General features: G+C 36.2%; 1 protein-coding gene across 6 annotated transcripts in view; it reads left to right on the top strand.

The window, feature by feature from the left end:
- The window catches only part of nav2a (neuron navigator 2a), a 211,600-nt gene extending 195,286 nt beyond the window's left edge, over positions 1-16,314 (top strand). For all 6 annotated transcript variants that reach the window (XM_058780589.1, XM_058780594.1, XM_058780595.1 and 3 more), the window contains 16 exons: positions 1,894-1,977; positions 2,089-2,212; positions 2,479-2,639; positions 7,281-7,453; positions 7,743-7,896; positions 8,057-8,219; positions 8,334-8,434; positions 8,526-8,621; positions 9,137-9,305; positions 9,403-9,638; positions 10,185-10,339; positions 10,941-11,012; positions 11,877-12,073; positions 12,181-12,299; positions 12,480-12,680; positions 13,932-16,314. In XM_058780589.1, the coding sequence (XP_058636572.1) occupies positions 1,894-1,977; positions 2,089-2,212; positions 2,479-2,639; positions 7,281-7,453; positions 7,743-7,896; positions 8,057-8,219; positions 8,334-8,434; positions 8,526-8,621; positions 9,137-9,305; positions 9,403-9,638; positions 10,185-10,339; positions 10,941-11,012; positions 11,877-12,073; positions 12,181-12,299; positions 12,480-12,680; positions 13,932-14,057 (2,331 nt within the window). In that variant the 3' untranslated portion in view covers positions 14,058-16,314. The remainder of the gene's footprint in view (positions 1-1,893; positions 1,978-2,088; positions 2,213-2,478; positions 2,640-7,280; positions 7,454-7,742; positions 7,897-8,056; positions 8,220-8,333; positions 8,435-8,525; positions 8,622-9,136; positions 9,306-9,402; positions 9,639-10,184; positions 10,340-10,940; positions 11,013-11,876; positions 12,074-12,180; positions 12,300-12,479; positions 12,681-13,931) is intronic.
- Positions 16,315-16,359: the final 45 nt, after the last annotated feature.

The raw sequence follows: 16,359 nt of genomic DNA, 5'->3' as shown, positions 1-16,359 counted from the left end.
GTTTGATATGTTCTCCTAAAGATAAATGTATGTGTAAATCATAAAGACATGTCTCTTATGCCTAAGGCAAAGGAATCCTGTCTTGTAAGAACAAACTAGACAAGATTTTTTTAGAGGTACTAACAAAAGAGGAGTTTAAATGTACACTAAACAGACAAGATTTTTGTTGCATTGTTTATTTCTTCCATTTCAAGCTTGTGCGTAATGGTTTCTGACGTAGCGTAGTACACCATGAACTTGTCAACTTGTTGAGAACAATGTCAAGAAAGAAAAATAATAGTTTAAAAAAAACAACAAAAAAAACAAGGCCCTTGAGACGGCAGTAAAACATGTCAAGGCCCCAGGCTACCTCATTGCTTTGTCTGTCTCAGTTATCAGTGTTAGGAGGAGCTTCACTGCTTCTTAATATATCGCTGTAGTTTAGTTATCAGAATCTGAGCTATCTATGGAACAGCAGAAGAGCTTTAGTGATGTTTGCTCTGAAGGGACCGGCCCTCTGATCTGGCTCCCTTTGAACCGCTACCCTTCCCATGGGTGCCCAGAGAAACACGCTCCCTCTCAGAAAGAAAAATATAGACAGGGAGGCTTTACGGAGACAAATGACAACTCCCAAGACCCTATTGGATGTGAGGTGAGGCGGTGACCCAGAAGAAAATTGTATGCTTAGTGGTTTCTTTTTCATAGTTTAGGAATATTAGCTTGGAAAGTTTTAACTTTGACTCTCATATTTTCTTTGAAATATCTCATGACAAATAAAATGGGAATTAATGAGAATTTTTGGTATTAAAAAATGTTTAAGTTCAGACAATTTGGTCAGGAATTTGATAGAACATGTTTGAATTTATATTTAAAATCTTTTTATTTCAAACTTTGTTATCTGAGCACAATTTAAGATGTTGAGATCACTTTTGAAATTTTAGGGGATGCATGTGTAAATATTCAGGTTGTCTGAAAATTAAGAGACTAAAAAGTCTCCAATTGATCTCCATTTATTGCCATTGTGGTCTGGGAGAAACAGTTGAAACTTATAATTTGTAATTGTTTTCATTCTTATGGGGAAGATTTCATTTAGAAGGAAAGTGAACTGTAACGAAAGGGTAAATTAAGTTTGTGTTGTCGCATGCAGGTCTGGGATATGGGCCAAAGTTTAGATTGCACATCTATGTGTTTATTTAAAGGTAAAGTGTGTTTAGTAAGTTTAAGCTTTGCTGCTTCAGTTGAACATTTCAATAACCAGGCAGCTTCTCGGGTTATGCAGTTCATGCAGCTTTGTATGAAATAGTCACAATTTTGAGGTATAAAATTTGCAATTATAAAATCTGCATAACAAAAAAAAAATCAGACTTGTGGGATGAGTGAAATAAACTCACAATTTAGAGAAAGTCACAACTGTCAGATAAAAGTCATATTGTGAGATATTAAATACACTATATTTATTGTGATATTAATCATTAAATCACTGAAATCACAGTTATGAAAAATAAATTCTATTGGAGGCCACTGTGTATTTATAAAACATTCTAGACTAAATTATAATATAGTGTGAGACTACACAGAAAAATTTGAATCAGAACAGAGAAATGGACTGTTGGGGAAAAATGGGGGCTTTTAAGCTTTTCTGCTTCTGTTGAACATTTCAATAACCAGGCAGCTCCCATACAGGTCATGCAGTTCATGCAGCTTTGAACAAGTGCATTTGTGACTGCTCTTATCATCTCAAGGAGAAAGCTTTGCTTAGACATTTAATTGAACCACCTTGAAGGCAGATTGCACAATGTCTGTGTGTTATGTGAATAGTGTATTATGGTGCAGCTATGATGCATGCATGCAAAAAACATCATTTTGAACTTGAATGAACCCTCTTTCCTCATTTTGCCTGTTTTTTCTCCACAGGCCCACCTGGTGGCAGCGTTTGAGCAGAGTTTGGGCAACATGACCATCCGACTCAAGAGCCTCACCATGACCGCAGAACAGAAAGTAAATATCAACACGCTTGCATTTGATTTTAATCACACTTGTTAATTAATAAACTTAAACAGAATATGATTTTGTAGATGCATTGTCAATAAATATATATTTGTATGTTAGGACTCTGAGCTGAACGAGTTAAGGAAAACCATTGAGCTGCTGAAGAAGCAAAATGCAGTGGCTCAAGCGGCCATCAACGGCGTCATCAATACTCCAGAACTCACCTGCAAGAGTGAACGCACAGGTGAGGAAAAGAAGCTAATCAATAAATCAAGACTTTTTTTTTTCAGTTTGACTTCATATTTGAAATCTGACATTTGATTTCAAACTTTTTGTTATCTATCTTTTCATTTAACGTGAATAATTACATAAAATGATGTATTTTGAGCATTCTTTATATACTTTTCAGACATTGTTGTGTTGTGATGTATTGTATTGTATTGTTTCATTTTGCTGTTTGAACAGTAAATGGCACACTTGACGTCAAACTAATCTCTGTCTGTTTATCAGGTAATAATGGTTCAGCCCACGGAGCGCAGCCGGACCTGCGCATGCGCAGACAGCACTCATCTGACAGCGTCTCCAGCATCACCAGCGCCACCAGCCACTCCAGCCTGGGCTCCAATATGGACAACCCTGACTCCAGCAGCAAGAAGAAGAAGAAGAACTGGGTGAGAACACAATCCTCTCAACAACGTTTAAAAAAAAAAGATGTTTCACCCAAAAATGACATTTCTTTCATCATTTACTCAGCCTCAAATTGTTCCAAACCTGCATGAGTTTCTTTCTTCTGCTGAATACACAAGAAGATAATTTGAAGAATGTTGGTTACCGAACAGTTTCCAGTCCCCACCTATACTATAGAAGTCAACTGTTTGGTTACCCATATTGTTCAAAATATCTTCTTTTATGTTTAACAGAAGAAAGATGCTCATACAGGTTTGGAACTATTTGAGGCTGAGTAAATGAAAGAACTGTCACTTTTTGGGTAAACTATCCCTTTAAGAAATGTTCAACCATTGCAAACCTGTGTTTCTTCATTGTGCATTTTATTTGTGTCTAACATTTGTCTTTTATGTTTTTGTCTGAAGTTGCTAAAACTTTAAATATAAATAAATACTACTAACAAACATCTAGTGTGATAGTAAACTAAATGCTGATACTTTTCCTGAAAGGTCCTGCCTTTTTGTAGTGGAAGTTAGTTTACCATACACATAGAGTTTAATATTGTACTTCCTGTTTTGCTGGATCATGCTGACTGTAGCTGGTGACCTGTGCTGGAGGTGACGTGTCAGATGATGAATATGAATATGAATATGAATATGTATGTTAAATAATAATGACAATAGTTACCCTGTTATGTTTAGACAAGTGTAACATTGATAGGCTTTCAATCCTTGTAGATATATATATACACCACTGTTCAGAAGTTTATGTTCAGCTTGCTTGTCTTTGAAAGAAATTAATAATTCTATTCCACAAGGATGCATTGATCAAAAGTGGCATGAAAGACATTTACAAATTCAAATTTCAAATTCAGTTAAATGCTGTTCCTTTGGACTTGTAAAAATGTGTTAGATTTCCACAAATATATTAAGCAGCACAACTGTTTTCAACATTGATAATATATATATTTTACACCAAATCAGCATATTAGAATGATTTCTGATGTTAGAATGATGCTAAAAATTCAGCTTTCCATCACAGGAATAAATTACATTTTAAAATATATTCAAACAGAAAAACAGTTATTTTAAATTGAAACAATATTTCACAGTATTACTGTGTTTTTTGATTAAATAAATGCAGCCTTGGTGAGCATATGAGACTTACTTCTTTCAAACTTTTGAACAGTAGTGGACACCAGCAGTTTGAGTTTTAAATGCTTAGTATCCCAGTTTGTGTTGTTATTTTTGCTAACAATTATTTTTCGACTGAATTTAGTTGTTTAAATTGGTTATTTAGTTTTGTAGGTGCATTACTGTTGTGTAAAAAAGGTCATATTAGCCTGGTAGTCCATCTAGTGTTTTGGAGTTGGTCCCTGTTCCTGCAGTCGATTTGTGTTATTGTGTGTGCATTGGTCCTGGCAGACGAATCACTGAGGGGTTTGTCTTGAGGAGTCTTTAAGTGAAACATGGTGTAATTTAACAAGACTCTCTCAGCTGAGCAGTTGTAGTCATTGTAGACAGTGATCTGACTTCATGCAGCTTGTGCTTCAGACCCCTGTGCAGGACACAAACACACACAGCTGAATGTGCTTTTCTGTGTCTCTCTGTTTTTCGCTGTGCTATCGCTTCATATGGCAGGTGTATGAGGTAAGAGTGTGTGTTCAGAGAATCCTGCACACCTGTCTTTGGTTAACCCAGCTTCACTCCACATCACACCACTAACCCTGCTAACCCTTAGATGTACGGATGTACTGCTCCTCAGCCTGCTGTCTTTCTCTCACCTACTCTGTTTTCCCAAACCCCTTTTCCCTCTTTTTCCCTTCTTCTCGTCCTATTTGAAATAATTTCTTACAGTGATTTATAAGTCTATTTATACAATTAAACTGACATTTAATTTAGTGTATAGTTGCACACAGGACAGCAAAGTCTGCAGAAATGTTCCATGACCTGTCAGTGGGATCATGAGTTCTTATTCTTGATTATAAATTCCTCTTCTTTGAACTTCTATGAAGTACTTGATTTTGAGCTATCTGATTGTGAACAACTTCTCAGTTTTTAAATTCTTGATAGTGATCTTATTTTTTTTTTTATTATTATTATTTGTATTTTTTTACAGTTTATTTTATAACTTTTGATTATAAACTGCATTTTAATTTAATTATTTTTTATTTTACATGTATTATAAACCTTTTAATTCTGAGCGTCTTTGCTAAAAATATAATATAATATATATATATATATATATATATATATATATATATATATTATTTTAAACTTTATTCTAAACTTAATTATTATATTATATTATTATATATTTTTAATTTTTTTTATTTTACAGTTATTGATAATAAACCTTGTGATTATGCACGTCTTATTTTTATTTAATTTTTGTATTTTATATTTATTATAAACCTTTAAAAAAATATATATATATATATTATTTTAAACTTTATAAACATATTTATTATAATTTTGTTTTTTCATTTATTGATAATAAACCTTGTGATTATGCACTTCTTATTTTGATCTCTTTTTTGCAGTTTTTTTTTTAAATTTAAAACTACTTAATTATTAACTTTTTATTTTTTGTTTTTTATTTGAAACATCTTGATTCTGAACTGTTATGGTCCGTGTACGTTGTGTTCATTGGTTTTTTGATTAAATATTGAAAACCAAAACATGAGAAAACGGCACCATTTTCATTTTTCGTTTTTTCAAAAAAATGAAAAAACAAGAAATCGGCTTGTTTTTCCGTTTTAACATTCAGGGTTAGAAAATGGATAAACAGCTTGAATGTTCGATTTCCACATGTGGGAGGGAATTAAACGCCCCTTTTCACTGATTGGTCATGCCAAAAATGAAACGGTGCCGTCATGATGTCGTCTTCAGTAGCCTACTGTGTAACAGATAAGAGTCCTCCGCTGTTAAAGCGTTTATTGCAACTCCTGCATCTCTCTCATCAAACAACCAGACTAACAAATGAACGGGGTTTACTTCTGTGTAGTCATAGATTCTCTATGGCAATTATTAGGTGCTTATTGCAGAAATATGTATGTACCTTGGATCTGCAGCCACATTACCCTTTTAGTCTATTTCTTTGGCGCACCGCACATTTTATTTAGCTGTCCAGTTATCAAAATCTGTGTAGCAATGCTGCGTGACGCACTGGACAACACGGGGCGAATGCATTTACATTATAGTGAAGCGCAGAGCAGTATTGATTTTAGTATATCCAGCAGTCATAACTTTTAATTTAGACAGTACAGTTTCATTAATAATGAGTATAAATTGATTTCATTTTAGACACAAAACAGTCACAAAACACAGGCGTTTCATTCTTGAATGAATCCGAGTCTTTGAATGAATCGTTTGAGCGAGTGGTTCAATGACCCATTTGCTTTTTGAACGAATCGGTTGAATTGATGACTCTGACTCATTCATCAACACAATGACTTCCCGCCACCTACTGGCGATGTAACCTTCATAATTCAAGTATCCAATTGTTTCATTTTGTCACTCATTCCATATTTCTGTAGGCTATTCAAAATGTTTTTGTTTAAAACATTAACCTAATTCCATAATGAAATTGCTGTGTTAATGCATTTATATGACAGTATCGTATAAACTTCTCTATGAAAATAAATAAATAAATCAAAATAATAATCAAAACGATAAGATACACTAAAATCGATTCACACTAAAATCGATACTGGTCTGCACTTCACTATAATGTAAATGTCACGCAGCTTTGCCACACAGATTTTGAAAACTGGACGGCTAAATAAAATGTGCGGTGTGCCAAAGAAATAGACTAAAAGGGTAACGTGGCTGTAGATCTGAGATACATACATATTTCTGCAATAAGCACCTAATATTTGCCGTATAGAATCTATGCCTACACAGGAGTAAGCCCTGTCTAGGCGCTACCCCAGTATGGTTTGTGTCAAACCATTTGTTAGTCTGGTTGTTTGATGAGAGGGAGATGAACGCAGGAGTTGCAATAAACACTTTTATTCTGTTGCACAAAACTGAAGACGACATGATGACGGCACCATTTGATCCTTGCTTGACCAATCAGTGGAAAGGGGCTTTTCATTTCCGCCCACACGTGGAAATCGAACATTCAAGCTGTTTATCCATTTTCTACCCCTGAATGTAAGAACGGCAAATCAAGGCAATTTCTTGTTTTTTCTTTTTTTTGAAAAAACGAAAAACGAAAATGGTGCGGTTTTCTCGTGTTTCTTTTTTCAATTTTAAATCAAAAAACGAATGAACGCAACGTACACGGACCTGTTATCAATGTTTATTTTTTCTTTTATTTTAAACTTTTACAACTATAGAGATATACATAAAATTGTATTGTAAACACTGTTTAAAATAACTGTCAAAATAAAAGTTTAAAAGCTCAGCACATTCGAATCTACACATAAAACAACACGGATAAAAAGGCTGCTTTATCTTCAATGTTTGATATGGATGTTGCTCAACCCTGCCTTTTTATTTTACACTGTTTCTCCTTTGCTGTTTTACTCCCCTGTCTGCACTGTACTGCTTCTCTTGCACATATTTAAGTGCTGCCTCGTCATTTTTTGGGAAACTCTCAGCTTTATGATCTTCTCTCTGTTCTCTCTGTTGTCATTGCAGCTGCGGAGCTCCTTCAAACAGGCCTTCAGTAAGAAGAAATCACCCAAATCAGCCTCGTCCCACTCAGACATTGAGGAGATGACGGATTCCTCTCTCCCTTCCTCTCCCAAACTCCCTCACAACGGCACCAGCACCTCGGCACTGCTGCTCCGCAACACACACTCCAGCTCAATGTGAGCATTACATAACAACTCTGGTCCTCATAATGGACCAGGATTATTAACTAAAACTATTAAAAACATTTTTGTCAATTAAAATAAAGCTGAAATAAAATATAAATATCAGATTAAAAACTTTTAATGAAATTACAAATGTTGTCTCGGCAACTAATTGAAATAAATTTAATATCAAATATAAAAATGCTAAAACGACACTTAAATTTGGATTTAGCAGGACTGCATATTGTGCTCTGTTAACATCTAAGTGCTGTTTTCATCTAACAACGTGTGTGTTGTCATGTAGACTGTCAGACTGTCTGGATGGGGAGGCGGAGACTGTGATGCAGCTGCGTAACGAGCTGCGAGAGAAGGAGATGAAGTTGACGGACATTCGACTAGAAGCCCTAAGCTCCGCCCACCAGCTGGACCAGCTGCGGGAGGCTATGAACCGCATGCAGGTGTGAGACTGACCTTCACGTTACCTTCTTGCAGTCCCACAAATCAGATTTATTGGAACAATTTCCCGAGATGCTTCATATTGCAACAGTGTTTTTCAAAAAAATTTTAGTAGAAAAGAGAAATGTTACATACTTTATCACTGTGTGGGTGGTCTGATAGGTGGAGATCGAGAAGTTAAAGGTGGAAAATGATCGTCTTAAGTTGGAAAGCCACGCCAGTGGGAGCAGGGCGTCCTCTCAAGTGTCCGTCTATAACCCGACCCTGACCCCCACACCTGGCCTGTCTCAACACAGCCTCAACCTCACAGAGTCCACCAGCTTCGGTATGAGCATACATGGTATTTTTTGTTATTTTTTCCCTAAAGTTTGTTTTGCAGCTATATGCAAGAACAAAAAATCATCAAAGCACATTACAGATCTAGTCTGTCTTCTTTTAGACATGTTGTTGGATGACTCTGGTGGAGACGGAAGTTCTCGTAAAGAGAGCAGACATGTGAAAATAGTTGTCAGCCTTCAAGAGGACGTCACATGGAAAGAGGTCAGTTCTTTTGCATTTTTGCAGGAGGATTTTTAAAAATGCCCCATTTGAGAGGGTTTTGTTTTAATGATGTGTCTTCTGTCTCCCACAGGGCTGCAAGACTCGAGACTTTCTGATTGGCTGCATTGGTGTCAGTGGAAAAACCAAGTGGGATGTTCTGGATGGGGTTGTACGGCGCCTGTTTAAGGTAAATTAATTCATACACATGGTTTACATTCAGAAGCATTAGACAGTGGTTCAATAAACTATTTTTATGAATTTATCTTGTATGGGTACTTAATCTGTTGCAGAGTTTCTAGAAAGAAAGAATATTTTGCATACTTTAAGTTGGTTTTGTAAATACACAGTATTTCTTTATTAAAATCAGCACGAGTTCAGTACAACAAATACTACTATAATGACACGAACAATATTACTTTACAGATGTATTTCACAATTTAATATGTATATTTTTAATAAATAAATGAATGAGATTTGTTTGTGTTACAGTAGGCTACAGACAATTTCTTATAATGGAGGAAATATCCTTAATTGTTAAGAAAATATCAAAAATATGACCTGGATATTTTTGACAGTTTTGTGTGATTTACCCAGACACATCCAAATTATTTGACTTTGTTGATGTTTACTATATAACAAAAGGCAGCCGTTCTGATTATTTTGAACAGCTGTTGTATTGATTATCTGATTGTCTCTCTGCAGGAGTATATCAGGCATGTTGATCCGGTCAGTCATCTGGGCCTGGGTTCAGACAGTGTGGAGGGTTATCGTATTGGAGATGTGATCCGGTCCAGCGGAGTAGACACACCTGAACTCCTGCCCTGTGGATACCTTGTGGGAGAGAATGACACAATCAACATCTCGCTGAAAGGTTCACACAATGAAAAGTTTTATTCGTTCTCATTATTCGTCAAAATTGTTTCCTATTTCAGTTGTTGGTAACGCTGTGAGTGTTTCTCTCGTTTCAGATGTGAACTCTCAGTCTGAGGATTCTCTGGTCTTCGAGACGCTGATCCCCAAACCCATGCTGCAGCGCTACGTGTCTTTGCTCCAGGAACATCGCCGGATCATCCTTTCAGGCCCCAGCGGCACTGGAAAATCCTACGTGGCCCACAGACTGGCAGAGCATCTGGCGCTGCGAGAGGGCAAACTGCCCAATGAGAGCAACATCGTCACCTTCAACGTCGACCATAAATCCAGCAAGGTGAGAATTTCTCTCTTTTCTTTGGTTTGTGAGCCGAGTTGTTCGTATCATTCCTACATCATTTAAATTCTAGTTTATATAACTTCTATGTCAAAAGAGCACGGAAAATTTATTTTCAAAACCAGTCATAAGGGTCAGTTTTCTGAAATGGAGATTTATACATTATCTGAAAGATTTCTGTTTGAGTATTTGAAAATCTGGAATCTGAGGGTGCAAAAAAATATAAATATTGAGAAAATCGCCTTTAAAGTTGTCCAAATGAAGTCCTTAGCATTGCATATTACTAATCAAAAATTAAGTTTTGATATGTACAAAATATCTTCATGGAACATGATTTTTACTTAATATCCTAAATATGATTTTTGGCATGAAAGAAAAATCGATAATTTTGACCCAAACCATGGATTATTGGCTATTGCTACAAATATACCCGTGCAACTTTTATCTCCAAAACGTAAAATAAAAATGACTAGCTAACAAGATATGACCCGAAGTCTAGAAATCCTTGTGTATTAGAAAGTAAAGATGTGTATATTTATTTGCTAGGAGTTGCGTCAGTACTTAGCAAATATAGTGGAGCAGTGCAGCGCTGACGGACAGGACACTGAAGCCCCTCTGGTGCTCATTCTGGACAACCTTCATCACATCAGCTCACTGGGAGAGATCTTCAACGGCTTGCTTAACTGCAAATACCAGCGCTGGTGAGTCTGCCTTTTGATATTTTTTATTTAATACATGTTCAAATGTTTGATGTCAGCGTGATATTTTTCTGAAAGAAATTAACACTTTTATTCAGTAGAGACATTAGTGGCAGCAAAGACATTTATAAATGTCTGTTTCAAATAAATGCTGTTCTTTTGCTTTTCCATAAAAAGCATTAGGCAGCACAACTGTTTTCCACATTGATAACAATAAGAAATATTTTTTGAGCAGCAAATCAGCATATCAGAATAGTTTCTGAAGAATCATGTGACACTGAAGGCTGGAGTAATGATAATGAAAATTCAGCTTTGCATCACAGGAACAAATTACTTTTTAAAATGTATTAGAATAGAAAACAAAAAAATTTCAATTGTAATAATATTTCACAATATTAATGTTTTTACTGTATTTTGTGGTCATAAGTGGCTTTCAAAAGCATTTAAAAAATCTTACCAACCCCAACCTTTTGAACAAAGTGTATATTAAAGTGCACACTATAATGTCACACTACAGTCAGTGTAACAAAAGCATACCAATGAACACAGCAATAATAAGTGTGCGTACAATTAATGGTTTTATTTTGTCTCTCTGTATTTGCAGCCCATATATAATCGGCACGATGAGTCAGGCAACATCTTCTGCTCCAAACCTGCAACTTCATCATAACTTCAGGTACAAAACTGCTCTCTGTTTTGTCTTCAATTAGCCCTAAAATAATACCTTGGCCTTAATGGGGAAACTGCTATAGAGCGACCTCTAGATGGCAGTCATTGTGCTGTTGTTGACAGCAATGATAAGATTCTAATTGTCCTTTACATCTCAATGAACAGGATTAATCATGATTAATCGCATTGTTTTGCAGAAAATTCAATAATGAATTCAAAAGTAGTGTATTGTGCACTTTTTTTCATCTAAAAGTACTGCTATATGAACAAAAGTGCAGTAACATTTGGTTTGCAAACACTTTAAACAAGGTGCTTTTTTTACAGCAGTATTCCTTTTGCATAGTAGCAGTTAAAATATTTATTGTAAATCTCAACTTATAACATTAATGTTATCAAATTTAATATAAAACCAAAGCGGGACACAACGCAGCAGAGTGCGGTGCGGGACAGCACTTCATGGGCGGGTGCAGGCGGGTAGAGACTCTTGTGTGCGGGATGCGGGAGAATAAGGGTGTACGGCCGCAGTATGCATGTAGTGTGATGCATGTACCCAAAATGCTGTCATTGGTTGAGACGTGTGATGACACCCATCCCAAGCCAGTACTGATCAACATCCCACCCCTCCTGTGACCCATGGTTTGTCTGTATGCGTATTCAGAGCCAGTGAGCAACATACTTTCATAATAATAAAAAACTGCGTTAACGTGCGATAAAATAATTGTCAGCATTAATCAATTAATGTGTTAACACGATAATAACACTTTAAGTTATATATATATATATATATATATATATATATATATATAAGTTCCCTTTTTGTTTTGTATTTCTATTAAATGCTAACATGAGCAACATGTGATTTCCGTCCCAGATGGGTGCTGTGTGCTAATCACATGGAGCCGGTGAAAGGTTTCCTGGGCCGGTTTCTGAGGAGGAAGCTGATCGAGACAGAGATCGGCAACCGAACACGTAACCCGGAGCTGGTGAAGATCATAGACTGGATCCCTCAGGTCTGGCACCACCTCAACCGCTTCCTGGAGGCCCACAGCTCCTCTGACGTGACCATTGGTACAGAGATAACCCACCATACTGAAACCAAATATTAACAGACTGTTCCCAGTGTCACTAATTTGCTCTGCAAGAGTTGAATGTGAGTCTCATGTCTCTTCATCCAGGTCCACGTCTGTTCCTGTCATGTCCGATGGATGTGGACGGTTCTCGCGTTTGGTTCACTGACCTGTGGAACTACTCCATCATCCCCTACATGCTGGAGGCTGTCAGAGAAGGCTTACAGGTAACATTTGGCCTCTTTTATAGTAAAATCTGCCTTTTTCACATCACTGATACCTTTTTTTTAATTAAATTTCACTGTAAAAGTGACCTCGCACAAAGTAGTTCTTTTTTGCCTCTCCATATCTCTCAATTTATAGAAACAAACAATTTATCGATTGTCTATTTGTTTGCATTTGTTTAGCTGTATGGTCGCAGAGCTGCATGGGAGGATCCTGCGCTGTGGGTTCTGGAGACTTTTCCATGGGCAGCTTCTCATCAGCACCCTGATTGGCCAGCTTTGCTGCAGCTCCGCCCAGAGGACGTGGGCTTCGATGGATACTCCGCCTCCAGAGAGGGTCTTAACAAACAGAGTACTCAGAGTGACAGTGATGCCGACCCACTGGTGAGAAACACAAACTGAGCACAAACTAAAGCATTAGTTTAGTGTAGCTTAGTGTTTATTCTTACAGTTTATGATTTTCTGACAAACATTTCAAAAGCTACGAGTAAAAATAGCCATTTTTCATACCTCATGACCTGTAGGTGACGCTGTCCGCAAAGTTGGTAGGTATCCTCAGATCATGGTGCTGGCATGTTTCGTTTGGCTAGTTTTTTGCTACTATTGAGATACAGCTTCTCATCTGATTTTGGGTCAGCATCAGCAGTTTGCGTCATCAAAACTTTTGGACATAGGCAAAAATAAAAATCCAGGCATTTACAGCAGTTTTGTGTGGATCGGTCCATCGATCATTTGAACCAATCGTGAGAACTCAATCAATTTTGAAGGAATAGTGAAAAAACTAAATACAGTGATTTTCAAAATGGCACCTACTGTAATGAGTGAAGTCTAAGATATGATATAAGAATATGATCAGCATTATTTACAAAAATATGCTGTTTGCTGCACTAGTTTATAGCTAAAAATGCAAAACTCACAAAAAAAAAAATAATAATGCTGGGGACATAATAAAGAAGAAAATTGCTCTTGGAAGTTGGAAATTGGTTGCTCAATAAAATCATAATATAAACAATGGCTGAAAATAATTGACATAATAATTTATGTAAATGTTTGTAAGATGAATACTTAGAAAAAAAAAAATGTTTTATTCTACCATGCCATGTTGAGATCATGTGACCTAATGAATGTAACTTAGTTCTTAAAATAATTTCAGTTAGTTGCCAAGGTTGCCAACATTTTACAGTTTTTACAATTTTTCATTTTTACATTTACATTTTTTGTCTAATATTTATATTTCATTTTCTTTGTTTTATTTTTTTATTTCACTTATTTAAAATAATAAAAATTATCAGTTACATCACGTTTTTTATGACAAAAAATGATAAAATGTTGACATTTGGGGACTTTGTATGCAACAGAAATGCGACAAGAAGTTTAAAAAAAAATTGTAAAGAGCAAAATTGATATACATTTTACATAAAAGTATATTTATGCATGTGCGTTGTATAAATACATATTTTATATATTTATATATAAAAAACTTTCAATTCTTAATGCACCTCTACAGGTCAAAGATAAGGGAAAACAAATTAGTATCTAGATTTAGTAATTTCTTTATACTTCAAATATGACTTGTTTTTAAACACGTGTAATGTCATCAGGCCTGACTGTTATTTTTGTGTGTTGTGTGAACAGATGAACATGCTCCTGCGTCTGAAAGAGGCGGCCAGCTGCTCCAGCCCGCAGAGCTACGACAGCGACTCCAATAGTAACAGTCACCATGACGATATCCTGGACTCTTCGCTGGAGTCCACACTATGATCCAGCCTGAGCCGTTATGCCATTTAACTCCTCGACTCTAATGCCAGCCGAGGCAGCAAAGTCAAGTCATTACATCACATCTGCGGGTGCTGGTAACCCAAATATAGAATGATGCATCATATATAAAAATATATAGAGAGAGAAATATATATGCGCCAAAACTCAACGGTACTTCAGTTTTAGTTTTACAACAACAAAATCAGAAGAAAGTGCTTTGTCCCAATTTTTACCTCGAAAGTAGAAGTGCGGTCACATTAGCTAAATTTTATGGACAAAAGGGTTCATTGTCTGTCGTCAATAATGTAGCGATGTGTGAAACAGAGTTCACGCAATTCACTTTCAAACCAAACGGTGAATCCGAGTGAATCTGCTGCGAAATCTGCGTAGATAAAATTTCCACCATCACACGAAATACCCGATTACATGGATTCCTATTGAAATGACTGGATTTCACCTACAAAAATTCGCCAAACTTCGGTAAATGTGACCGCACCTTACCTGTTGGAGAAACTTTCGCACACAATGCAATGCTCATTTGTCTTACCCTCTACTGGTGAAACAGAGGAATTACATCTTAAAACCATCAGCGTCTCCTTCCTCAACAGACCACTGTCATCACTCCAAAAAACACTGACTTACCCCGTATTGATGGACTTGCTCATGACTTCACAAAACCAGCTTGATCGGATGCTGACCATCGTTTCATGTTTTACATAAGGATGAAATAGCATGGTGCTACACTTATGATTTTGGATTTATTTATTGTGATGATTGGAAAAAATACCTCGCTTGCCATCTGGGACGTGTTTTTGTTAGCCTTTCTGCATTTTTTTTTTTTTTTTTTTTACCACCCGTTCCTTAACTGCTGACCGCATGTTCCAGTGTTCTACTGTAGCACAAAGCCTGTCTATCTATTTTTTACACTAGATCGCGCTCTGTTTTTGGTGCTGAATAGAATCTGGTGCCTTACTCCATTTTTGAAAAAAAAAAAAAAAATGGCACTGTTTTATACTTCTGAAAAATGCTGATTTTAGTAACTACAGGGCTCTAAGCTAGTCCTTTGAATTTGCCTAAAATAAACAGCCTCACAGTCATCATATCATATCAGAGGTACAAAATGTGTGGTTTAGAAAAGAGGAAGTGGATAAAGGGAGCGGCAGGGCGACTGTAATCGCCATCTGTATTAAAATTCACATTTCTAAGCAAAGTTGCTATACAGTTAAAGGGACATTTTACTTTCAAACATGTATGAGAAAAATGATGCTTTTTTATATGTGAAATATATATGATCACTACTGGCACAGGTCATCTTGAGTGGTTCAGCTGGAAGGCTTTGCTTGGTGCTTTAAGACCGTCTCAACACATCTTGGCAAAAGCACAGTGAGAAATTGTTCATAATTTGGTGTATGAGTATACCTCATTGACCATTTTGGCCTTTTTCATGTACATATCTTGCATTCAATGTGAAAGAAACGTCCACATAGTCATTGGATTAATAATAATATACTGTATTTGCTGCTTTGTGATGCAAGGATGCTTCTGGAGGATTTGTACATAAAATTTTATCTTTGATTCTCTATAAAGGAACATTATTTGGATGGACAGTGAGTTTCCTTGCATGGGAAAGCATAATATATAGGGCTCTTCAGTGTTTTCACCCTCTGTACGTTGTCGAATGCTGTTGGTATGGCGCTGCAGGGTTTTAGTCACACCGTTGCTTCCATTTCACTCCAGCGTATGATTCCTGTCAGTCATCGATCCTATGCAACATTATCGTGGATTTCAAATGGAAGCCAAATATCGTAGCTCTGTAATGCTGTCAGCACTGCCAATACGTTGTGTGTACACTGTGTATATAATTTGTGAATAATTTTAGGATATGTGCCTAATATTCATTTTCTTTGATGGATTATGATGATGATGAAGTCATTTTAAGCACAAATGTTGTATGTGATTGTTGTAACTGAAATGGGAGGGCTATAACTGAATGGATTTCATGTCACTGAATGTGTATACATCGTTTCTGGCTGTAATATATTAATGTAAATATTTGACTACCCTGCAGGCTGCATTTTGATGAATAATCTTTTTTCTAGCCGTTTATAACAGTGCTTGGAAATATGGAATATTTTGTGTACAGTGTCTTTTTCATCTTAACAGTCCCACAGATGGTCTGTGAAACACAGGCAGCCCATAAAGATTTACTGATCACCTTACCAGTTTTAAATTATTTGTAATTCAATAAACCTAATAATTATTTATTAATTGTTTATTAGTTTGTTTTCATGACTTCATGCAAGCA

This window comes from Onychostoma macrolepis, chromosome 07, assembly GCF_012432095.1.
Source record: "Onychostoma macrolepis isolate SWU-2019 chromosome 07, ASM1243209v1, whole genome shotgun sequence".
Taxonomy (NCBI): domain Eukaryota; kingdom Metazoa; phylum Chordata; class Actinopteri; order Cypriniformes; family Cyprinidae; genus Onychostoma; species Onychostoma macrolepis.
The sequence above is the reverse complement of the archived record's forward strand: the minus strand, read 5'-3'. Positions and strand labels throughout refer to the sequence as shown.